This window comes from Monodon monoceros, unplaced genomic scaffold, assembly GCF_005190385.1.
Source record: "Monodon monoceros isolate NGI ecotype Baffin Bay Population unplaced genomic scaffold, NGI_Narwhal_1 Super_Scaffold_3, whole genome shotgun sequence".
NCBI classification, from domain to species: Eukaryota; Metazoa; Chordata; class Mammalia; order Artiodactyla; family Monodontidae; genus Monodon; species Monodon monoceros.
The window spans coordinates 43,872,276-43,897,634 of NW_021703780.1; the positions used below are offsets into that span (position 1 = coordinate 43,872,276).

Here is a 25,359-nt window from a genome sequence, read left to right on the forward strand (position 1 = left end):
CATCAGCAGTCATTTTTCCAATGTTCAGTCATTCATGTAAAAAAAAAATGCAAAAAAGTATTCAAATTATTGACAAATGCTGCTGAACAAAGGCAGTAATTTTACTGAAATGGGTCACAGGCAAGGCAGCTCTCAAAATATTCCTTTGTCATGACTGAGTAACATAATCCAAAATCCTGGCCATAAAAACCTGTGTAGAAAGGGCATTAATATACTGCATGAAAGGGAAGGTAATATACTCAGTCAGAAATTTGAACAGACAAGCAACCCCGTGTATTGTTAAACCCAAATTTCAGACACTTCCTGGGGCCTCCCTGTCAGTCTTTTATAACGTGGAATGAATTAGGTTGACGTGAGTATCCTCTAATTATGTCTAGCTGCATTCTTCCGTACGGAAATGGCATTCTGACTGGAGTTGAAGGTAGAAGTCTGGGGAGGAAAGGGTGTTGCAGGAGATCAGGGGCACTTGGGGTAGGGCAAGCCTATTAGATGCGGAGAAAAGTGCTCTGGGAAACCAAAAAACAGCCTGAGAGCAGTGGTACCCAGAGGAGAAGGAGGCTGAGAAAGAGAAGGGAAAACAGCAGAACCAAATTTCAAATACTTTGTGTTTTCTCACATGTGCCCTAGTGACTCCAACTATTTTACCCACTTAATCCCATTCATCGTTTCATCAAACATTTACCGAACATCAAATATTCAACACACAGTGAGTAAGGACCCATCACACGCCAAATGCCACACAAGGCTATGGAGAAACAAGATGAAAAGTACACAGTACCTGCTTTGAGAAGACAGATGTGTCAGTCCCCAAACCTGGGGTCCTCATCTGGTCCTGGAGGGAGATGTTCAGGAGGATTAAAGGAGGATTGTGAGATAAACGGAGGAAAGAGGCAATGTTTAATCCTCCTTTTGAAGTAGGAGTAGGAATTACCACACACACACACACACAAAAGAGTAGAATTCCAGCACTGGCAACAGTATGAAAATACAGGACAGTGAACATGAGGCAGCTGAGCCTTGTCTGAGTTTAGGGTATGCACCCGTTGGAGGTGGTTGGAGCTGAGGCTGCAAAAAAATTACTAATCTCGCAGGCAGACAGTGTGGGAAGTCAGATCTGACTACAGGTAACTAATTCTGCCAACAGTATAGCAAGAGGCGGACTGGAACCAGAGGCAAGGAGACCAGATAACAGACTATTGTAAGAGCCGGTTCCTTCCCTGTCCCCAGCTTTATGTTTGTCACCACGACATTGTATTTCATCAGATGCCCCTCCCCTCTCCAGCTACTGCCCTTATCAGGTGACTACACAATTCATCTTCCAAACAGGTACATTCTGAAGAGTGAGTGGAAGCACCAAAACAATAGGCATAAACTCAAATTCTTTCTGGCAAAGAGGGTGATAAAATCTTTCCATCACTGGGGCAGGGGGGCATGTTAGCACAACACAGATTTTGATCTGAGAAAAATGGCAACTCTTGCTTTTCCATTTAGTTTCTGTTTTTTAAATTACTGTTTGGTATGCTCTGAGTTTATAAATTCTAGCATGTAGGCTGTCAACGGTTCAGCTCAAGAGGGGAACAGTTTACTAATTTGCTGATATTCAACCCACCAGTGCATTCCACTGGGGCATGTAAACAACCTCCATTATCAAAATGGAAATAGCATCCATTCTGTGACCACCCTAGGTTGGCTGCCCTCTGGGCTGGCCTTCCATCTGTCAGTTAACATGTACTCAGGAAATATAAATTCATTTGAACAATAATCTTAAAAAACATGATCAGGAAACTATATTCTCTTAAATATATATATATATAACATTTCCAAAGTCAAATACTGATATCCAGTAAAAAAGTTTCCTACCATTTCTTTGAACAATATGGAGAACAAAGAATTACCAAACAGATTTAAGATGAATTTTTTTTTAGTTGTCTGGATTATTCTTGTACACTCTCCCTATCAGTTGGCAGCATCTCTCTGTTTTCCTAAGCCACACACACTACTTCAGCTTTAATTAAAAGGCCCGTTGCCATAGTATCTCAGAGAAAAGCTCAAGGCATTCTTGAGTCCATTATTTTCTTGAGGTTTCTAGAGAAATTGTAACATAGCAGTAGCCAGCCAAAATTTCCCAATTTTACCTCCCACCAGTACAGCAAATGACTCAGACATATAGCTAGGTATTCCGAATATTTTTAAGAGAGTCTAAACAACTAGGAATGTTACTTAAAATTCAGCCTTTGCTTTCTTCTGTTCTGCCACGTCGGTAATGTAACCAGCAGACCCAGAATGAGGGGGAATTCAGCCTAACAAATACACTGACTGCATCTGTGGAAACACCAGCACATTTTCTTTCTAACAATAATGGAGAAAATGCACTGTATTTGCATGTTGTTATAATCTTATTGCTCTGTATCTTATAACTCAGAAATGTAAATTCCAATATGTTGGAAAAAAAGCTCTCAGAAAATAGATTAAATAATGGAAATTCATTTCTTTGAGGATTTCAAAAATTAACAAGTGGAGCTCAGAGAACCTTACTTCTTTAAGTTAAAACTTGCTTCCGGGACTTCCCTGGTGGCACAGTGGTTAAGAATCCACGTTCCAATGCAGGGGACACGTGTTCGAGCCCTGGTCCAGGAAGATCCCACATGCCACAGAGCAACTAAGCCCGTGAGCCACAACTACTGAGCCTGCGTTCTAGAGCCCGCGAGCCGCAACTACTGAGCCTGTGTACTGCAACTACCGAAGCCCGCGCACCTACAGCCCGTGCTCCACAACAAGAGAAGCCACCACAATGAGAAGCCCACACGCAGCAATGAAGACCCAACACAGCCAAAATTTAATTAATTTTAATAAAAAAAGAAAACTTGCTTCTATCTGAGTCCCCACCCTGCTTTCAGATGGCAATTACCACTATCTCTAAGTCCTGAAGAGCAAGCTCAAAGGTTATTCTCAGTTTTCAAGGTTAAAGGCTGTGAATTAACACTGATCCCTATGAACCTTAGGAAGGGCAAATGCCAGTTCAGCTCATTGTAATTCAGCCCCACTTTCCTGTTTCTCGGTAGCTATGAGCATGGGCTCTGCAGGTAAAAGAGCCAGGGCTGGGATTTCAGCTTTGGGAGTCACTGGGCAAGGGCTGATTAAATGAGATAGAACATCTATAAAGACAGGCACACTCTCAGAAAATGGCAGCTATTATCATTCCCCATAAGTAGGTCATCTCCAGCACAGGATGTAGAGCAGGGTGAGATCTCACTATTTTCAGAAGAGCCTAAAAGCATCCTGCTCCCCTTGACTATCATTTTACAAACTAATATAGGAGTGGGATAGGGAGGGTGGGTGGGAGGGAGACGCAAGAGGGTAGAGATATGGGAACATAACTGTATGTTCCCATGTATAACTGATTCACTTTGTTATAAAGCGGAAACTAACACACCATTGTAGAGCAATTATACTCCAATAAAGATGTTAAAGAAAACTAATATAAACTACTCAATTACTGATCTTTCCAACCTAAATGTCATACAAATCATTTGACTTTCTCATTCTGTATCACCAAACTTCCTTTTATTCTCTCTTCTATATACAATGAAGAGATTCTAAAAAGTATTTGAGAGATAGAAGGGCCATTTTCCCAACCAGAGCACAGGGAAATTAAATATGTCCTGTGGTATTAGATGACAGGTATTTACTATCATCTAATGTGGTGAATAAATGCATGGTGAATGAAGGTGCCATTCTGTCATAGCTATTATGCTATGCATCCCTTTATCTTTCCATTTGAGTGGCTTAGGGATTTTAAAAATCACATATATTACTGTCACTGATTCTCACAGGTCCTGATAAAAGACAGAGGGACTTCCCTGGTGGTCCAGTGGTTAAGACTCCACGCTTCCAATGCAGGGGGTACGGATTTGACCCCTGGTTGGGGAACTAAGATCCCACATGCTACAAGGCATGGCCCGAAATAAATAAACAAATAAAATTGTAAAAAAAAAAAAAAAAAAAAAAAAAAAGAACAGGCATTGCTATTTCTAGTTTACCCAAAGAGAAAGGGAATCTCAGCAATAATAATTGACTTACCCTCAAGGTGAGCTAAGGAACAGGCTTGACCGCAGGTCTTTCAATGCCTAAGTCAGGACCCTCCCTACCACCTCTCTGTGTGATCAGGACCCTCCCCACTACACCTCTCACGCGGCCCTATCACTGCAGCATGATGAAGGGGGGCTGAGAAACATCTCCCCAGGGAGCTTCTGTAGCCCCATATATTCCTGAACACACACTTCTTCAGTTCAAACAAACAAACAAACTTGGAGCAATCGCATCAGCCTGAAGGGTACCTCCTACCTCCTGGCTGCAGGAAAAAGATCTGAGCTGGCATTTCAAGTTGTAGACTGGGGACAACTTTGTAAATTACTATTTCTCCAGGTATCACGGGTAACTTACAGGAGGTTTTCTACCACATCTCACACCTGAGCTCAATCTGCCCTGCCAAGGCACTGCCCAGGGCGACCCTAACTAGGCAGGATATCTGGTCAGTTCACTGCAGGAGTTCTTAACTGGGGTCTGCCTCTGCTCCAGGATCCACAGATGAGCATGAAGAGGGCCCCTGAAGGCACCTGAAAGTATGTGAGAAAGTATACGTCTATGTAGCTCTAATTTTTCTGGAGATGTGGACCAGAGCTTTCACGCGATTCTCAGAATGCCCACCAAGAGTTAAGATCCTGTAGAAGGACTTCAGAACAGTAGAAATTAATTAGACCTCATTATTATTATTTTATTTTTAAAAATTTTAAGTTTCTATTTGTGACTACTCACTTAAAAAAAAAAAAGTTGGACCATCTCACCAAATCTTCCCAAATGTATCTGTAATTCCTTCAGGACGCCCTACAGCAGCTTTCAAAACAAGAGAGTTACAATCTAGATCTGCTGGGAATGCTCGCAGAGGCCTGCTGCCTCCTCGCTGCAGCCACTACAGGCTGGGTCAGGTCAGGGATTTGATTCTCCAGAGCTGGTCAGTTAGTTATTGAAACCTAACAGTCTATTGCTAAATTACTTCTTTTTTTTAATATAAATTTATTTATTTATTTTTGGCTGCATTGGGTCTTCCTCGTTGCACGTGGGCTTTCTCTAGTTGCGGCGAGTGAGGGCTGCTCTTCGTTGCCGTGCATGGGCTTCTCATTGCAGTGGTTTCTCTTGTTGCAGAGCACAGGCACCAGGCACACAGGCTTCAGTAGTTGTGGCACGTGGGCTCAAGAGCACAGGCTCAGTAGTTGCGGTGCATGGACTTAGTTGCTCCGTGGCATGTGGGATCTTCCCAGACCAGGGCTTGAACCCGTGTCCCCTGCATTGGCAGGTGGATTCTTAACCACTGCGCCACCAGGGAAGCCCCTGATAAATTACTTCTTAATGTGAGAGTTCTATTCTCTTTGTAAATAAAATCTGCAGGTATTGCAATCTATTTGGTTTTCAAGAATTAGTGGAAAATCCAGAAAATCTGGAGAATGATAAGACTGAACAAAAAGAAAAGAAATTTTTTTCAAATGACAATGTATTGAAGTTAGATTCCTAAAAATTCTGCATAATAATGAAATAGGGGGACTCTTCAGTACTGCATGACTTATATGTAGCAATACACATTTCTGCCAACCTCATCTTAACTAGATGGCAAAATGCTATGAGATTTTCCAAAAACTAAATAATAAAAGAAGGAAAGCAATGGGCTTAAGGTGGAGGGTGGATAGACTAATTAAAAATGGACTGGTTCTGGGACTTCCCTGGTGGTCCAGTGGGTAAGACTCCACAGTCCCAATGCAGGGGGCCCAGGTTCGATCCCTGGTCGGGGAACTACATCCCACATGCCGCAACTATGAGCCGGCATGCCGCAACTATGAGCCCACATGCCACAACTAAAAAAGATCCCACATGCCTCAACAAAGATCCCGTGTGCCATAACACCCAGTGCAGCCAAAAATAAATAAATAAATAAATAAATATTTTTAAACAGACTGGTTCTGGTTACAATAAATTAGAACAAGCACATGCCTCCCACTGAGCATGGCTGTACACCTGGACAGAATGCACTGAGTAGCTTCTGAGGATCCTGAAAAGCAAAGAGTAGCGAGAGGCTTGAAGTAAAAAGGCCAGAATTCGAAGTACCACCAAACCAGTGATGAGTTTGCCATGTTTGCTCTCCAGTATCCCCCAGACTGAATGCAAGCAAGCAGCGCAGCCTGAAACCCAGAGCTAGGTACTGAGCTGAGGCAGAGACAGCTCCAGGAAAAGTCCTCTCATTCTGGCTTGAGGAGTGAAGAAGAGAATTCTTAAGACTCAGAGTGCAGAAATCCCCCATCTTTTTCTTCTCTGAGTTCTCTTAAGCCTCAGCTTTCAAGCAATCCCACGAGCAGTGACATTAGAAATCCCAAAGGAGGAGAAAATAAAACTCTTAGGAAGGAAACCTTCCTTTCTGATCCCAAGAAACTAGGACAAACTCCCATTGTATTCTTTCCCTCTCTTCCTGCCACCTGGCCCTGGACACAAGCATAGTCACAGAAGTGTGCAATGAACAGGAGAGCAAACCCCAACTTTCTGGCTGGATGAACACAAAAGGAACCAACAAAAGTAATACCAACCCTACAGAAATTAAAAGGAGCAAAAGAGAACACTATTAGGCCAACAAATTAGACAATTCAGATAAAATGAACAAATTTCTAGAAAGACACAAATTATCAAACTGACTCAAGAAAAAATAGAAAATCTTAAGAGGTATATATAAAGAATTTGAATACTTAAATTTTAAATTAAAATCATCAATTTTGTGAAGAATTGCTCCAGATGACTGGCCAGGAGACTATTCAAGATTTCCTGCAGTGGAGGAAATTTCTTTAAGAAGATGATTTAGTTTGCTAGAACTTTCCATTTTATTTCGTTTCTGTAACGAATGTATTGTCCAAAATGCCCATTTCGTTTTTAAAGATGGAACTCGAAACTCAGTATTTCAATAAAGTAAAAAATAAAATAAAATAAAATAAAAATGGGCAAAGATTTGAACATTTCACTAAGGAAGATCTCTGAACTGCTAACAAGCACACGAAAAAAATGCTCGAAATCATTAGTCATTAGGGAAATGCAAATGAAAACTAAAGTGATACCACTTCAGACCCACTAGAAGAGCTATGATCAAAAAGACAATAACAAGTATTGTCAAGGATGTGGAGAAACTGGAACCCTCATACCCTGCTGTTGAGAATGTTACACCGAACAGCCACTTTGGAAAACAGTTTGACAATTTCCTCAAAAAATTAAACACATACTTACCATACAAGCTAGGAATTCTACTCTTAGGTATCTGCCCAAGATAAATAGAAACATATGTCCACAAAAAGATTTCAAGCAAATATTCACAGCACCATTATTTATAATAGCTAAAAATTGGGGGGAAATCCAATGTCCATCAACTGGTGAATGGATAAATGAAGTGTGGTATAGTCATAGAATAAAGTACTATTTAGCAATAAAAATGAACTAACTATTGATACATGCTACAACATGGATGAACCTAGAAAACACTAACATGCGTGAAAGAAGCCAGAGATGCAAAAGACTACCTATTATATGATTCCACTTACATACAATGTCCAGAAAAGGCAAATCCACAGATACCAAAAGCAGATGCATGGTTTTGCAGGTTAGGGGTAGGAACAGGGATCAGTGGAAAACAGGCATGAGAAATCTTTCTGGGGTGATGGAAAATATTCTAAAACTGGAAAGTATAGCCCCCAAAATTGTTGAAATGGTTAGGCTTAAAAATTTCAGGTGGAAGTAATTTTTATACAGATGTAAGCGAAGGTATTAGAAAAGACTACCCAGGGAAAACGACAGAAAAAGCTTAAAATGAGTGTTTTAGAGATAGTAGACAGCAGCAAACTAGACATAAATCAAAAGATTAGCTACAAAATTGCAAAAGTGGCCACAACACTATTTAACTTCTCCCATCAGCCCTCTATTTCCCCCACTCCCAAAAACAATGTGTGAGCAGAGGCCGTCTATGAGCTGAGAGCCTAGACCTCAAGAGGCCTAGTGCACTTCCAGTCTTGCTGCTATTGGAACCTGAATCTAACTGCATGTGAACCAACCTGGGTTGGCTTGATGGAAGAGGACAGACCATGTAGAGGCAAACTGTGAGTCAGCCAGAAGCTGACCAACAATGCATGACTGCATTGTTGCATCATCTCCTTAAATTGTGTGATGGCTGCACAACGTTGTAAACACACTAAAAATCATTGAATGGTACATTTTTAATGGGTGAACTGTATAGTATGTGAATTATATCTCAATAAAGCTATTTGAAAAATTATGAGCAAGGGAATATGTTGGGAATGTCAACATCTAAGTAGGAAGAGGGTCCAGTGCAGGAACAGAGGGAGCTGTGGCCAGAGAAAAAAGGTTGGGGGTGGGGGAGAGTTTCAAGAAGGGATCAGTGGCCAACAAAGTCCAATGCAAGATAAGTCGATTAAACCTAAGATGGAAATATGTGATGTAACAATTTAGAACTCAATGTTGAGCTAAGGGTGAGTGGTTTCAAGTCGTAGCAGCAGAAGCCAGGTTTTACTAAATTGAGGAGTAAATGAGAGGCGAGGAATAGGAGGTGGCAGATTTCAGAGAACTTTTCTTAAGAGAAGAGCTGGTGGTATAGGGAGGTTTACGTTGTTTTCAAAAGGACGCACCTATGATGTTTATGTGTTAGAAACAGGGGCCAGGAGAGAGGGAGCATCAGAAGAGAAAGGAGGGGACGACTCACAGAACAGCCCCCAAGAGACAGGAAGACAAGGAATTCATGGCGTAAGCATAAAATACCCATAGGGAGGACAGATGAAGTTTTCCTTGGGCTGGGAGGGAAGATTAAGATGCCACTTAGTTTGTAGGGGCAAGAAGTTGTTCTCTGTGAGTTAGGAGACAAAAGTCACTGGCTGAGGGCGAAGGGCTAGGCTTGAGGATTTGAGGAGGAAATAGACATTCAGATTATTATGGGAGAGGGATTTTCTTCAAGGAAGAAGTTTAAAAGCAGAGACACATTTCAAATACTTTTAAAAACTGTAATATATTACATAGCCTTGTACATAATAAATTGCCTGCAAATTTATTATGCTTTGCATTAGGAGTTGTAATGACCACAGGAGCAGGCTGTCACAAACCCCTGGACATATGGTGTCTGCAGTCAAATATAACCCAGTGATGCTTGAGCACTAGACCTGAAACATGCAATGCCCTGCAAGAGTACAGCTTCGGCGTGACCAGAAAGGCCCCCAGCCAATCATGGTCCCAGGCCTCCGCAGCTGAGGCCACAACTCTCCACTCTCCGTAACAGAGAAAAAAGAGTGATCAGGCTGTTTGGCCGTAGTTACTAGAAAAGAAATCAAAAGTCTTTCCTTCTCTTGAGAGGGCTCACAGCAGGTGCCCTCCTAAGGCATTCAAATAAAATAATGTTCTGTCAAAGCCTGTGTCAGCTGTCAAGTGGTACACAAAAATTACTTTTTATTATAGCTGGCACCTACTTATATTTCCATCTTGATGTGATCTCAAGACCCCTTTCTTCTAATCATATTGGCGTGTTCTGAGCTCTGAAAACAGGTGTGTTTCCTTAATCGTTGCCTATTCTTAAGCGGTTCTGCTGGCCTGGGGGTTTGCTCGGAGCCCCTGTCTGTCTAGCCAGGTACTACTCAGCCTGCATGCTGCAGCAGAAATATCACCTCCTCCTGGAAGGCTTCTCTGATCACCCCAGCCAGAAGCAATCATGTCATCAGAAGTATTCCAACCATTCCTTTTCTATACATAATTTGTTACTTTGTGTTTATGCTAATTATATCTTTATCTTTACCTGCCTTCAGTTCCTAGAAGGAATCACGCTTTACATGATGCCTTTTTTTAGCAGGATGCTTTTTTGCACATAGCAGAAACAGGGCCTGTTTACTCTGAAGGAGATTCAGAGATCATCTTCATGTTACCAGTGAAAACAGGAAGTCTGAATCTCAGAGACCCTAAAAGACTAGACCAAGATGGCACAGTTTGTTAGTGGCAGAGCTGGAACCCAAAGCCAGGACTTTGAACTCTTACTCCTGTAATCCTTTCATTAAACCAATACTTGTTATTAGCCTGTTTCTATGTTGTAACTGCAGTCTCAAAAAGAGTCATTCCTAACCCTTGAGGTTAGACAAAGATTTCAGACTTCTCCGAAAAAGCTTTTGTTTCCACTTTCATCTAGACTGGATTTAAAAGGTTTGGATGCATGAAAAAAAAAAGGGGGTTTTTTTCTTTCTTCTTCTTCTTCTTTTGCTTTTAGCATTCTGCTTTGTTGCCACATAGCTGAAGTAAGGGTAAATTATATGGTGGTAGTGACTTTGGTGAAAGGGGTGAATTTGTCTTTTTCACAAATGTACTGGCTTTACTTGCACAGCTTGGCCTCTGATGCTCCCATCAGATTCGTGATTCATAGCTGGATGTCAGTTCAGTTACTGGAGCAGAAGAAACCAGTAAGTATAAAATTTCAGCACTGATATTGGGAGTGACCTGGAAGTCATTGTCAAGGCAGGGACTACACCTCAGACCCATTCTTATTCCTATCCTCTAATATCGTACCTCATAAAGGATGAAAAAGTAAATGTTTGTTTTTAAAATAATTGTGTGAAACAAAATGAATCCTGTATCATGTGTGGAATTCAACTTAAGACGATTTAATTAGCATAAACTAACTTAGACCTAGAATTTAACTCTAGGCAAAAAATTTATTTATAAAGATAACCTAATTGTAAAAGAGAGCTAAATAATAAACTATCAGTTTCTCTAATCCACTGAGTAACCCTTAATGAAAGATGCAAATTCCACAACAAGCTGTGAACTATGGGTATTCCACTGACCATTTTTCCATGGTTTGGTGCAGGGATTCTCTGGAAACATGATGAGGCCAAGAGGGTCAGTGTGGACCATCCTTTCATCTACGATAACGTGGAAAATTACTGGAAAACCCCAAAGGATTTGCCCATTCAGCTTTGTAAGAAATCGCCACTAAAAATTCACTCCACTTAGCCTCTCTCTTTCATTGAGAATTTTGGGCATATGATTCTTTGAGCTGTGAGTGACACAGTTAAACACTACACAGCAGATAAAATGTAGCTGGGGGTTCCTGTCTTACTGAGTCCTTATCTCGCTTGAGTTAACTAGAGTTAACTCTTTTGGTTCCTTTCCCTTAAACAGGAAGTGAAGATATTTACTCAATCCTGATGGACACAAAACACCCTCCTGCCTCTACTGATATCAAACAAGGCTGCCCTTATTCCACCGAGCTGATGAATAGGGATCATGTACCACTGTTCATGCTGGGTATTCTCCAAGGGCATTATAGGTAATTGTCTTCACTCTACTGAAGGGCTCACAAGGTTCTTTCTTGTAATCTAATGGTACCTCAATTACCCATATCACTTTCCGAGATTTCCTTAAAATCAGGACTGTCACTGTCTGATCTTCACCACAGGCATCTAGGGAAACAGTTAAGCATTGTGTAAAGTCACAGCATCAAACATTATTAAGTCCCCAGGAAAAGTATCCTTCTTAGAGACCCAGAATGAACACTTGGTTTCCAGACTGCATCCCATCTCAATGTGAAATCACCTCTCATCACTATATGTATTGTTTATTACTATATATATGGTACAAGTATTTTATTTTCATATACAAAGCACATATTTCTAGCTATCTAACTGGGCCTTTTATCTGTCAGAGAATTGGAGATTGAGCCCTTGCTGAGTAGATTAATAATTTTACATTCTCATGTGCTATTATTAAAATTTAGAGAACTCTTAAGCCAGTAGAGATGAGTTTGCAAGTATATGAAAATAAAAAGGGGCTGTTGGTGGTTATGGCTCCCAAACATCTCATAAATCTCTGAATCATTTATTTCTAGCTTCATGAGGAAGAAACTGAGTTGAAGCAAGGTGTTTATTATCCACTTAGTGAGGGGGGAAAAGCTGCAGCCCCTCACAAGAGATACGTGGCTTTTTTTCCTGCTGCAGAACTTCCCCAAAGCACACTGAGTCCTGATGCCATGGTTTCCCCCGTGGAGAAGTATTTCTCTCCCTACCTGGGAAGAAACATCCTGAAATTTCCTCTCCAATTGGACTTTCCTGGACGTGTGGAAAGCAGAAGCAATATCCTCCGCCAAGTAAAGCAGCCAAGAGCTAACTGAACTTCCTCATGTGTTCCAGGGCTTTCCCAAAGCTCTTTCACATTTCAAAAGAAGTCCGCAGATCCTAAACCCATTTTCCTCATTTGACAGCTACGGAAATACTGAGAGTGAATTATCTACTGACTGAGATTGGGATGAGGAATAGAATACTCGACAGGACTATAACTTGTAGGAAAATCAAAACATTTTCTTTGATACTTATTTTGCAGCAGCTACTGCTACAAAGCAACAAGAATAGCCATTATGTGACACAAGTTCTAATTTTTAACACGCTAGAATCCCAAAACTTCATAGGTATTTCTCAAGGAGAAAATCCTGCTGGAAATGGCATTTTGGTAGAAACGGAGAAGGAAAAAAATCCCGTTTTCCGTAGAGGAAAATGTCTTATTTGTGGCGAACATGAAACAATGATGAAATATGACATTCTCATGGAACAGTCTCACGATTTTTACTTATAAAATGACATTCTTTGAGTAGTTTAACACAGGGACTTGGTATGAAAAGGAACATGGGGGGGCCTATCAACAAATGAAGCTAATACTGCATTGAACTTTCTGAGAAAAAAAAATCTAACCAAATACATTTTGTTATAATTAGTGATTTACATTTTTTAACACAAACTCCAGGGCAATGTTTTAAAGTCTAGAAAGATAAAATAAGAGTTGGGATTCAGCAAATGCTGAATTCTGAGCAACGTCCTGAGAAGATGCATTTTTCTTTTTGGCCCAATTCTGAGTTGTATTTGCCCAGTTACAAGAACTGGCACTCACAGAGAATTTTTCACTCATTTGATAAATACTTATTAAGAGCCCATTATACACCAGGCAGTGGGGATATAGCCCTAAACAAGAGAGACTTGGTCCATGCCGTCAAGATGTTCCCAGCCCAGCAGACAAGGCAAATACGAAGCACACACAGGATGTCAACCTGTACCAGGAATCTTGTGAAATGAGCTATGGCATTAAACAATCACTCCCAGCTTTCCTAACCAAATGCAAGCTCAGGACAAATGCTTAACTGACAGATAACTAAACAAAACGTAGACCTATCTCATTTTTTCTGCCTATGCTTTAGTTGAAACACTTGATGACTAATCTAACAACCCATAACAGGATTCTTATTCTGGTTCTATCATTTACACGTACTGGACTGGTGATCTCCTTTTAAAATGAAAATCCTAAATTTTGGTGTTCGCACCCTGACTGTGATTTATTTTTTGTCACCTCTAAATGGGTTATTCTATTAAATTAATCAGGTATTCAAAAAGTGTTGGTTCATAACAGGCACAGCTTATGTTGTTTCACATAACTTTGAATTAATTAATCTAATAAAGACTTTAAGATTTCTGGACAGATCTTTTATTTTTACACATTTTTAATTCAATTTTACAAAATGTAATGATACCTATCCAGTACTGAATAGCTACTATGAACTAAGTGGGGTTTTGTTAACATGATTACTGGTAAACCTGCCCTCCCCCTACAGCCCTATAAGGTACTATTGGCCCGATTTTATAGTTGAAGGGCTGAGAAGTTGAGAGAGTTTCCCAGCACCACACAGCTAGTTAGTGTAAAGGCAGCAATGGAACCTCTGATTATCTGACTGGTTATTTTATTCTCTTTACAGTCCTAAATTGAGTTAATAGTTCTCACCCACTGGGGTTCCATGTAGAATTATTCATTGTGCCACATTATAACGATGTTATAGTAATGCAGTAAAAGCTTTCAAGCAACCAGAGTCCAATCAAACATCTAGGGTGGAATAAAACATTGGATTAACTAGTGAAATGAAATGTAAAATAACTTCTCAGGTAAATGGCAAGTCAATGGAGCGTTTCTAACTATGAAGTCTTTGCTAAAATGAGCAAAGGGCATCAAGCATTGCTACCAGCACCCTCCTGGCTGTGTGAAACTCGTGGGAAAAGAGGGACAATCATCTCGCATTAAGCGGGGGGTTGGCCTGGAAATTCATCAAGAAATGCTGGGTCAGGGAGAGCTTGTGTTTCTCATTTTGGTCTATCTCCAGCGGAACTAGTCCTACAACAGTTCCACTGAATTGCTGCGAGGCCAGGTCACCTGTTTATGGAGGGATGGTCCACATTTTGTTAGTAAAGCCAAATCACTACCACCATCGCTCTGCAAAAATCATCAGACATCCCCAGTAAAACATGGAGCTCTTTCTGGGTGAATAGGAATATAAACTTGAAAGTCTAAAGGGAAATGCACATGGATCAAACTGCTCTGCACCAGCTCCCTAAAAGCTCCCAGCTGAGGTTAGATACCCAAGTGAACAGCCGCGGCCAGCTGCCTGCACCCAGAAAGCTTCGGGCGATTTATAGATTGTCAAGGAAACTGAGATCCATCCCGAGGCTCAGTTCCTAAGGTCTGGCCGCTTTTAAGGGCTGTCTCACCCCTTCCAGCACAGCGGCTCCAGGACACAAGAGATCTGCCAATACCGTTCACTAGGCACTCATGCTGGGGAGTCACTTAAAAGGAAACACGTCCCTTTCGGCTTGGGGGTAGCATGCTCGCCATTCAACGCCCTACTGGCTTCTGAACACCCATATGATTAATATTGGTACCCAGCAAAGAGAACTTCTTCTGACCTTGAGCGTGCGCGCTAAATAAATTACCTCGGAACGAAAGTGATGTGATCTCAAAACAGCATCTGCGGGAAAAAAAAAGAAAAACGAGACGTCAATTAACTCCTTGTTCTTCACCTGCCGAGTCACGGACGACTTACCCGAGAGACGAGGGTCGGGGAGGCGCGTTCCGGACGCCTCTAACGCAGTGGGGACAGCCTGCTGGGAGGGCTGTTTACTAGGCCATCGGTCTCTAGGTGATTTCTCCGCGAGAAGTTTCAGGGAAAGTTCTGGGGGAGTTGGGGAGCCCCGAACTCTCCATGCCCCACGGTCCAGCGCCGGCCGGAGGGTGGGGGTGGACGAGGCTGCCGCAGCCCGGACTCCGCTCAAGTCATCCCCAGGGCTTAAGCACACTGACACCAGGCATCTGGTGCGTTCCCCCCACCTCCCGGCGCTCTGCTTCCCGCGGTCACCCCAATCCGGCCGACCCGAGGAGGGGGACAGGGACGCTAAACAAGGAAACGCACTGGGCTAGGGGAGCGGGCGCGGATAGGGTAGAGGGAGCAGCGCGGAAGCCAGAGAGCGCGCTTCCCTCTTCAAATCGGCTTAAAGGTTCCTTCCGGCCCGAGTAAGCCCGTCGCGGGGTGTCTTACCTCGGCTCCTTGAACGACCCGAAAAGACCGATTTCATCGGATGCCTCCCCTTCTGGAGCCTGCGGTGCCAGCAGCAGAAGAAGATGATGGTGGCGATGGTGCCCAGCAGAAGCAACAAGAGGAAAAGGGCACATTGGATGCTGTAGGGTCTCAGCAAGACGAGGAAAGCGGCGGCAATCATGGTGCGGGGCGAAGCGGCGGCGGCTGCCGGCGGGGCTGGAGGGCGGTGGCACAAGCACCCGCGCGGGGCGCACGCTGAGCTGCGGGCACGGGCGAGCGCAGCTCAGCGCGTCATGCCCGACGCTTGCGGCCCCGCGCCCAGCCCAATGGCTGCGCACTCGCGTCCGCCGCGCTACGCGAGTGAGCCCGGGCTGCGGGCAGCGCTGGCCATGACTCAGCAGACCGCGACCTGGCACGGACTTGGCCGCCGGTAGCCCACCCCGCCCTCCCCGGGCTCCCCCGCCCCCACCCGTGCGCAGCCCCCGGGCGCAGCCCCGCCGGAGACGCGGCGGACGGGGAGGGGCAGCGCCGCCGGCAACTGGGCCACCCGGACTCTGCGCATCGTCCCACGGCCACCGCCGGCCTCTGCATCCCCGAAGCCGGGAGCACGTGGGGCGGGGCGGGGACGCGGCGGCCCGCGGGGGGCGGGCGTGGGGCGTCGCGGCGGGGGCTCAGCGGATGACATCACGGCCGAGCTGCGGCAGCGCGGGCGCGCGGACATGGCTGCTACGGCTCCGGCGGCAGCCGCGGGCTGCGCCCGGGCCTGAGCGCCCAGCGCCATCCCGCGGGGCCGCCCGCCGGTCCGCACCGTCCGGGGGGCACGGGCCGGGCGCCCTCCGTTCCCGGACGCCCGGGCTGCCACCTCTCCAGCCTCCCGTGCCCAGATCGCTGGAAGCCTGGCGACAGGGGGCGCCCCGGAGCCACGGGGAGACCGCGAGGCGCCGACTGGAGCCTGCAGGCGGTGCTGCCCCTGCCTCCCACTTCCCCGCGCCCCACCCCGAGGCTGGGGCTTCGGAGGATGCAGCTGGGTGAGCTATTGCTTGCGGGGGGTTCCTGCACGCCGAAGCGTGAGCCCCGGGCAGGGCCTTTCCTGGGAATCGGGGTTCCCCGGAACGGGGGGCCCGTCCCGTCCGTCCCCCCTGAACTGGGCGCGCTCCCCGGCGGAGCGCTCGGGTCTGCAGACTTGAACTCTGTCACTCAGCCGAGAAGGGGGCACTTTGCATTCTCTTATATCCATGTTGACCCTAAAACCTTGCCTCCTTTAGTGCAATTGGAGGGAGAGGCAATTTCAGATTGAGGAACCAGCAGATGGAGGAAGTTGGAGATTGGCTTGTAAATATTTTGAGGAGAGATTTTGTAGGGCGAGTGAGGAAGTAGTGATCTATCACACTCAAAACGCACGCACTCCCTTTCTCCCTCTCGCCCCCCCCCCTTTCTTCGTAATCAGCAAAAGGAATCCTGCAGTTGGAGATTTTCCCGGGGCCGCTGGCGCAGTGCGGACGCGGGAGGCGCGGCGGGGGCGCTGCAGTGGCCTCTGCCCCTGCGGCCGCCGGGCCACCTGGCCCGGACCAATTGCGACAGTGACCTCAGCCGGCCGGTGCTCTGTCGCCTTCTGCTGCTCCTGAGCCAGTGCTGGCTTTTCCCGTGCGGGGCTGGGTTTTGCTTGTTTTGTTTGCTCGCGTAGAGAAACTGCAATTATAGTGACAAGGTAACCCATTACTGCATTTGTGGAGTTGCTAGTAACTACTAGGGTGGACTCTGGAATATTTCGGAGACTGAAGAAATTGTGTCTTAATAAAGTATTTTGTAAAATTCCGGAAAGCAGTTCAAAAATCGATGACAATACTTAATTTTGTTATTTGTTTGTAGGATCTCAAGATCAGTGTGGTTTTCTAACTATACAAAATACACTATTCAGCTCTGCATAAAGGCTTACCATTGATGTTCTTAAGGCCTTTAATGTATTACCACGTGTAAGCATTAAAGGACACTCAAAAAGGCATTGACTAATGCACGTCTTAAATGCCAGATTCATCACCATGGGAAACAATGGATTGAGTTTTCTTATGTACATCTTGTTTCCTACGATAAAATAAGCATTATCTCATTCAGTTGTACTGGTTTGAAGGTGGACCTTGCTTGCAGATGCTGTATAAAGTGAGAATGGTGAATCAGAGTGCCTGCAGGATGGACTTACAAGGTCCCTGGCTCTGGGGCTGACAGGTAGCATTGCATTTGTGCAGGTAGCTCAAAGGTTTCCTGATACCGCAGCCACTGCAGTGGGAGACCACATTCCCATCCACTGTGCAGGGGTTATTGAGGAGAAGCCTGGGAGCCTGCTGTGTGGGGCACAACAGGAAAGGAAGAATTCTGTACCGCATTGCCTCACAGTGGCCTGGTGGAGTAATTTAAAACAACAACAAAACTGAATTAACCTTTTGCAAACATTGGGAGAAATAACTAATGAGGAAGGTCATCGTTACTTTATACTTATTGAGGAAAATTTGTGAGTGAGCTGAAATGGCCCTAAATATCCTTGAAACATGCCGAAGACCGCAAATACAGCATAGTAACCATTTTGCCCCAAACTGTGCTTTTATAACAACAGAAAGCAACTAAATAGCAATTATGATTTTGAGTTACGACTTTAGCACAACTGTTATCACTCTGAGTCTTGCTGCAGCCATTTGTAAGTTTGAAGTGCACACAAGAACATCATTTATCTCTTTTGGCAGGCAAATACTTAACTGCCCTGCAGTAGGATTATAGATATTTCTTTTTAGATGCGTTCATTTCTGTTCTCTGCATCAGTTATCTCAAGGATACTAATAATAATAATAAGCAAACCAAATCGTCGAAAAAATTTAGTATTTAGGTTCCATTGTTTTCTGCTTTGTTTGTTGCTAATTTATCACTCCCTTCTCCAAATGGCATGTTACTAATTGCTTCTTTCTGTGTGTTTGTGTGATGCTAATGCGTTGTGGAATTCAATAAATATTAAATCAACCAATCAATCCTTTTTGGAAGTTAATTTAGTAAAATTCATACCTTTTCTTTCTGATAGATTTTCATTAAAAAAGAATAATTGACATTATATCAAATTCACAAATTTAAAGTTTGGAGGTAGGGGTGGAGGAGGAAAGTCCATGGCCGAATCTTTCATACTAAAGAATGAAAAAATGAAAATGGAAAAGTATATATAATTTTTTGACTTTTTATGATAGTGAGCTAGCACTGTCACACAAGAGAAGACAAATGAGTTGGGGAAATTAGTTAAGAGAGTTTGGTATCTGGTATGTAGAAGATGGTCCACCCTGCAGCCCTTTTTCCCTTTAGATGCTCAACCAAATTGAGAACACACACGAGGAACCGAAAGGAAATTAAAATGTTAACCCTATTCAGGGTGAAGTCAGATTGAAGACCATAGCTTAGGCTCAAAGCCAAAATGGGGCATCTTATTCCTTTTCCACTAACTCTTTACCCCCGCCCAGTCACAGCTAAAGAATTACAGTCCTTCCCAACAGTAAAGCAGGAAAGAACCCTACCTGTACTACTTCTCACCTGAAGACCAGAGGCTAAAAAGAGCCTGACACTCTCCAATCCACGAGGCCTGCAGCACGAGTGAGCAAGAGGCAGGACCGTGTGTGAGGAGGGACCTTTCATATACCAGCCCTGCCCATTGGTGGCCCCAGGCCCTCCCCAAGGCCCCTCATCACTGAGTCATTCTGCTCCCAAAGATAAGAGTAAGTGGCTTTAATAACATGACAGAAACATCTTCTGCAGTACCTCCCTAGAGGTAGGAAGTTATGGCACAAATTCCTGATGTTTGGGTCAGGGAGAAATATAGAAAAGAAGAGAAGGATCCATCTAAGCTGTGTGGTGACCAATTGAGGGAAAGGCAGGGATTGCAGAGGACTCAAGTTTTGGGCTCGGGTGAAGGAAGAGTTGTGAAGGCAGAGGTGACAAACTGAGTTTCAGACCCATTGAGGGGCAGAGGTGTCAGAAGGTCATCCGTGTGAAATTACCCATGAAAACACGGCTGGAGACTGAGAACCAGAGACAGATGGGAATCACCCACATCAATTATAGTTGAAGTCACTGATGTGGACGAAATGACTATGGAAGAGAAAGTGTAGAAAGAACTGGTATCAGTTGAGGTCTATCCTGATGGGGCTTTTTCTGTAAACCTGCATCGCTGAAAACGCCTCGTAGAGTAACTATGTGGTTTCCTTTACTCATAGAACTACATGTTAGATCTGTGGGGAAGAACTACAAGACAGAGCTGCCAAGTGAACTGTGAAAAGCCAAACAGTCAAACTTTTTTTATCTTAGGTATTTGGCACATCCCAATGATCTCTACTGTTCTAGGGTGTGACAGCTTAGGAGTGAATACGATTTGAACTTAATGCATTTTTAAAGGGTATCTAAAATTCAGAACCAGGCAGATCCATCTCCTGACCCTAAACATGGTCCTAAAGAAAGCTGCTTGAGGAAATTGGATCCCAAAGATTACAGGTGGGGAATTTTGAAGTTTGTCCATATTCCATTGGAGATCAAAGAAGCCCAACTGAAAGGATTGTGGACGGACTGACATGACAACTGTGGATTGAGCAAAACTTCTTTTAGCAAGGGCTACCTTATCTTGAAGGTTCTGGCTTTGGTGAAACAAAGGTGATTGGCAGTGGAAAAAATCAGAACATGTGAAATTCCTTAAAAATTTATTGACTGAAATAATTTTGCCTATGTTACACATAATTTAATAAAAAGAAAAAAACCTTTACACTTTGTGCAGAAAGTAAAAAAAAAAACAAAACCAAAAACTGGAATCAGAGCTTTGGAGATATCTTCCCCTTGTGGACTGGAGAAGGAGAGCAGATGACACGTGGGAAGTGCTTCCAGTTCAGGGGTTCCCAGGACAGATGCACCTCTGGGGTAAGGAGCCTGAGGACTGAGGACCAGTGATGATGAGCCCTCTGCACACCTTCCGGGGAACTGGCTCATCGCAGTGGGAGAGGCTGAACCTGGACGGGAGTGGATTGGAGAGGGACGAGGACGTGGGAAAGAGGCAAGAGCGCTGTCTACAGTCTTTGGAGAAATTTAACTCTAGAATGCATGGGTAGAAATGCAAGTAAAGCCTGAGTAAAGGGCAACACATGGGCTTTTGTCAGGACAGAGGTACAACTTGGGAGATGGAGCCAGCAGTGGGAGAGAAACTGAGAGTTGAAGGGAGGGGAGAAGGTGACCTCTCCAATGCGTTTGTGGTTTAGATACTTGTCCTCATGCTCCCTGGGTACCCCAGACCAGTTCTTTCTGCTCTCAGACTGCCTTTGACTCTGCAGAATTAAAACTGACCCTGACTGGTTGTGATGGCTCCCTGCCCCTGGGCCCCTCCCCACCAGCCCTGGCTACTCATGCTCAGACTAGAAGAAGGATTTTTAGGGAAAGAGAACGAATGCCTTGGAATGTAGCTCTGGCTGTTTGTAAGCGTTTATTACAAACCTCGATAGAAGGTAGTAGATGACCCAACTGGTAATCACACAGAGACATTCCATTGGAATGTTACCCCCTTGAAAACAAAAAGTTTGGGTAAGAATGGCTCTAGCAATAAATGATTTGAAGTAAATCATACTGATTTTGGACTGGCAACCTTCTTGATCCTAAGTGAAGTTTTTTACTCTCAGAAATCAATGGCATGAAAGGAATTGGGAGGAATCTGAGGAAACATGTTGTATACCTGTTTATTCCCAAATAGTTTTCATGGCAGTCTGAGACCAGGGCCTATGCCAACCATATACATGTTCTTGTATTGAAAGTTCAAGGAGCTACATCATTTGGGAGCACCTACAGCAACTAACATAATCTTGGAGGCAATTTCCAGCCACCAGAATCAGGGGAGCCATCATATAGATGTATCACTATTGTCTTTTTAAATTTTGCATTTATGAAGGAGAAACAATTGTTATTTGCAATCATATCAAATATTTGCAGCAAATATATCCCAGGAAAGGACTTTATTTTACAATAATAAAAACTTGGAAAATAACTTAAAGGCATCATTGTAAGAGAAAATATTTCAAATGACATCATCCCAAATTGTTCTTTTAATGTTTTAGAAATTTTAGAGCCTAATTAGGATTTGTTATCCTATGGGTGGCAAAATACATGATAATGCTTGGAGGGAGGGGTTGTTCTTTTTTGTGAACATTACAGACTTCTCAAAAAAGTCTGCTGAGTTTGAGACTTTAAAAACATCAGTATAATTGAATTCATCTCTATAATGCTTTGCAGACAGTTTTTGTAAAGTAATCATTTATTATCCACAAGCAAATAGAATTCATTTCCAGTTTCCACAATGAGTGTGGGATTAGTCATACAGCAAAATACTGAGTCATTTGGCCAGAAAGTTTACTCAGAGTTGTATGAACTGCCAATGGAAAATTTGAGAGCTGTTCATAAATCAAATTATAGAGCTCTCAGAGTTATAAATCACTGTGCAGTCTTGTTCATTATTATTCAGATAGTGTGAAATATTTCCACCATTTCTAGGAATGGGCAACTTACAAAGCCAGTTCGAAAGCAGAAGTCATTGCCTTCTAGATCCAAGATAAGAGTTGACATGTTCATTACAAGCATTTCAACATTCTTAAGTGAAAAAAGGGAAAAAAGTAAGGCAAGAGGTTTATAAGTTACATAGTAAATATGTTATGAGATGAATAAATTCTTGATTAACTGATGTTTATGAATTAAATTCCAGATTGTCTTAATAAAACAACAGCAACATTTAATAGCTAAATTATCTCCATTTCTTACAATAATTTTTTGTAGGACTTTTGCGTTAAATATTTTGTGGTAGTAGCTTTGTATGCTAATGCATCAGCATGCTGATGGCCTGAAAGAATGTCACTAAGAAAACAGAGATAGCAAGTGTATCAAGGAAAATGGGATGAGTAACCGAAAATTAGTAAAAGATGTTTCAAACACACACAGTTCCAGAGAGTATTGAAATTATCCCAGTGTAATGACATCTCATGGATTTAGGAACAGAAAGAAAAATATGTCTTAAAATGTCTTTGTAGTTCCAAAATACTTTATGGAGTAAGACAGGGAAACAAATAGCAAACTCACTGAATTAGAATACAGTAAAGTTTACATTTCAAAGAAGAAAGCCAAAAACCTAAAGCCTGTTCTTGGTCTTATCTCTGCTGTAGGAGCTTTTAGCCTGGAATTCACAAACAGGATTCTAGGGACCTGAAATTATATGTAAAACTGTGAGTCTCTTTAGAGGGACATGGTCCATAGTTTTCACCAGGTTCTTAAGGAGTTATTACCAAAAAGAAAAAGAGAATCCTCAAAACCATACAAATCCACATAGATACCAAGGCTTCTGCAGCATCAAATCATTCTCTCATCCATCAGCATCACATCACCTAAGTGCCTCCCCTGAGACTGGGAGAAGGGTCTGGAGCACCATCAGCCTGGGATGAGCTGAGGAAGCACTCAGCTCTAACCTAGACAAGTTCAGGGACATTTCCCCAATGCAGGCGAACACCGCCCACCCTATGGCTAAGTGGAGACAGTGTTCTCTGAGTTTCCTTGTCTTCCAGAGACTTTAAACAGATTGGGAGAGGGGCAAGAGAGTTCACTCTGTAACTTTCATTGGAATGTCAGTTTCAGCCCTGAGAAGGGAAGCCTGTATTAACTATCTAGGGCCACTCCACAACCATCCAGATGTTTGAATGCATAAGCCCATTCTGAGCGAAAAACACTGGTCCTAGATTTCAGTCTTCAGCTGAGTCTGCAAGGATCTCCATAGTCTTAAGGCTAAAAGAGAGGCAAGGACTTAGTATCAGGCTCCCAGAAACAACTCCTGGATATCCTGGTGAATGTAGCAGCCACTCCTCCTACATCCTGCCTAAGCCTCGGCTGTGAGGCTTTTCAACATCCAGCCTTCCCCGGACACCTGGGAGCTGGGGCCCTGGATCCTACCAGGATAACCCTGCCTGTGGTGTGGAAGACCGCCCACCCATCCTAGTGGCTGAGCTCCATCCACCCACTGTCTCTGGCTTCCCACGCTTGCCGTGCCTGTGAACCCCGCCCCCCATATTCCCAGGACACTAGGTCCCCATGTCCTGTCATTGTGATCACATTCCATCACATTACAAGGCTGGTTATTTCATCATGGGACTTCCTCACTCCAGTGGGCAAGTCCAGTTTCCAGGGTGTCCTACTCTCTCCGTCTGGTGGTTCTATCTCCTCCAGGTTCCCTGCTGACCCCGTAGGCTGTGAAGGGTTTCGTACAATATTCATGCATTCCACCCAGAGACAGCCTTTGAACCACAATTTCCTGAGCATCTCAGATCCCTCTGGGTCTATTCTTTGCAGTTTCATTTTGGGGCCATCTGCAGTGAAGCAGGAACCCACCTTGAGCAGACACTGCAGGGTCACATTTAGTGTCCCCCATGTCCTGGCGGTCTGCCCCAGGTGAGCTGATGGAGTCTGGGTCTAGGTGCCTGGATTAAGGGGCACCAGCACCCCGGGAGTCGGCTGGTATGGTCCCTGTTTACTTCTCCTCACTCACAGGGTACAGGACCATGTCCTGGGTTTCCTCATCAGGGAATGTAATGTTGCTTCAACAGGATACAAAAGAATATTAGAGCAAGAAATTGGTAGTAATAATATTGTATTGAAATAATATTAGTATCTAATATTGGTAGTAGATGAGGGGGCAAAGCAGTTAAGATGATTGATTAAGTAAATTATCTGAAATATGTGACTCAGCAGATTATGTTGACCTAAACTTTCAAGATTATTAAAGTACAAAATTAATAGACACATTGGTAAATGGTATACACTTAATTTCATTAGTATACGATATTAACATGGCAGATATTTCAAAGAGAAATTAGGTTGTCCTTTCATGTTATAACTGATAAGATAAATTAATATTTGAAAGTTGCATCACTCCTGATTTTTATGCATAGGCATTGATTCCTGCATCAAAATTATTACATTTTGTGAATTTTAAAAATTGGTCTGAAACTTATTAATTTTCTAGAATATGGTTCCTTAAAGCAAAAATCTTAATGATCTCATCTTGCACTCAACTTTCAAGATGGATAGAATGTTCTACATTAATCAAAAAAATGTGAAATGGAAGATGGTTTACATGACTTAACAGTCATCCTAAAATAGAACTTTTCATTGTTCTTACTCTTCTTTAGGCATAACACTGCACTTGTGTTTCTGATAAATGGGGAAAAGGCACATAAATATCAACGATGGGGACAGGTAATAACATAAGAATAGCCAAGGAGAAAAATACTCACAAAAATTGATATTCCTCAGAAAAGGTTTCAGAGGCCCTAGAACCATAGGAAAATTATCCAGAGTCCCTCTGAGTTTTGCATATACTTTTTTGTGCAGACTTGCAGGTGGTCCCACACACACACACAGCTACAGGCTTTTTTATTTTTTAATTGAAGTATAGTTGATTTACAATGTTGTGTTAATTTCTGCTATACAGCAAAGTGACTCAGTTATACATATATATATTCTTTTTCATATTCTTTTCCATTATAGTTTATCACAGGATATTGAATATAGTTCCCTGTGCTCTACAGTAGAACCTTGCTGTTTATCCATTCTTATATATACTAGTTTGCATCTGCTAACCCCAACCTCCGAATCCATCCCTCCCCCAACTCCCCTCCCCCTTGGCAACTGCAAGTCTGTTCTCTATGTGGCTACAGGCTTTTCATAGACATTTGAGGGGACAGGTGACATTGTGGAGCAGGTGAAGATTATCTTCCAACGCTCTCAGCCTCTGATTTCTGCACTATTATCTCTCTGCTGTAGGTGTCTTGTTCCTGACCACATCGAGATGAAAATGA

The 25,359-nt window shown here is 43.3% G+C and overlaps 2 protein-coding genes and 1 non-coding gene across 9 annotated transcripts in view; 2 read left to right on the plus strand and 1 right to left on the minus strand.

The window, feature by feature from the left end:
• DST (dystonin) overlaps positions 1-15,796 on the minus strand; it is a 497,869-nt gene extending 482,073 nt beyond the window's left edge. For 2 of the 6 annotated variants that reach the window (XM_029242504.1, XM_029242501.1), the window contains exons 1-2: positions 15,470-15,796; positions 14,868-14,902 (exon numbers count right to left, since the gene is read on the minus strand). In XM_029242504.1, the coding sequence (XP_029098337.1) occupies positions 14,868-14,902; positions 15,470-15,650 (216 nt within the window). In that variant the 5' untranslated portion in view covers positions 15,651-15,796. The remainder of the gene's footprint in view (positions 1-14,867; positions 14,903-15,469) is intronic. The other 4 variants (XM_029242502.1, XM_029242503.1, XM_029242516.1 and 1 more) reach the window with 3 other exon arrangements.
• Positions 15,797-16,348: 552 nt separating this feature from the next.
• The window catches only part of BEND6 (BEN domain containing 6), a 51,095-nt gene continuing 42,084 nt past the window's right edge, over positions 16,349-25,359 (plus strand). For both annotated transcript variants that reach the window (XM_029241573.1, XM_029241574.1), the window contains exon 1: positions 16,349-16,497. The gene's annotated coding sequence lies outside the window, so the exon portion shown is untranslated. The remainder of the gene's footprint in view (positions 16,498-25,359) is intronic.
• On the plus strand, positions 19,621-19,751 carry LOC114908194. The gene has a single exon (XR_003796888.1). It is a non-coding gene; the product is annotated as a small nucleolar RNA SNORA18 (small nucleolar RNA).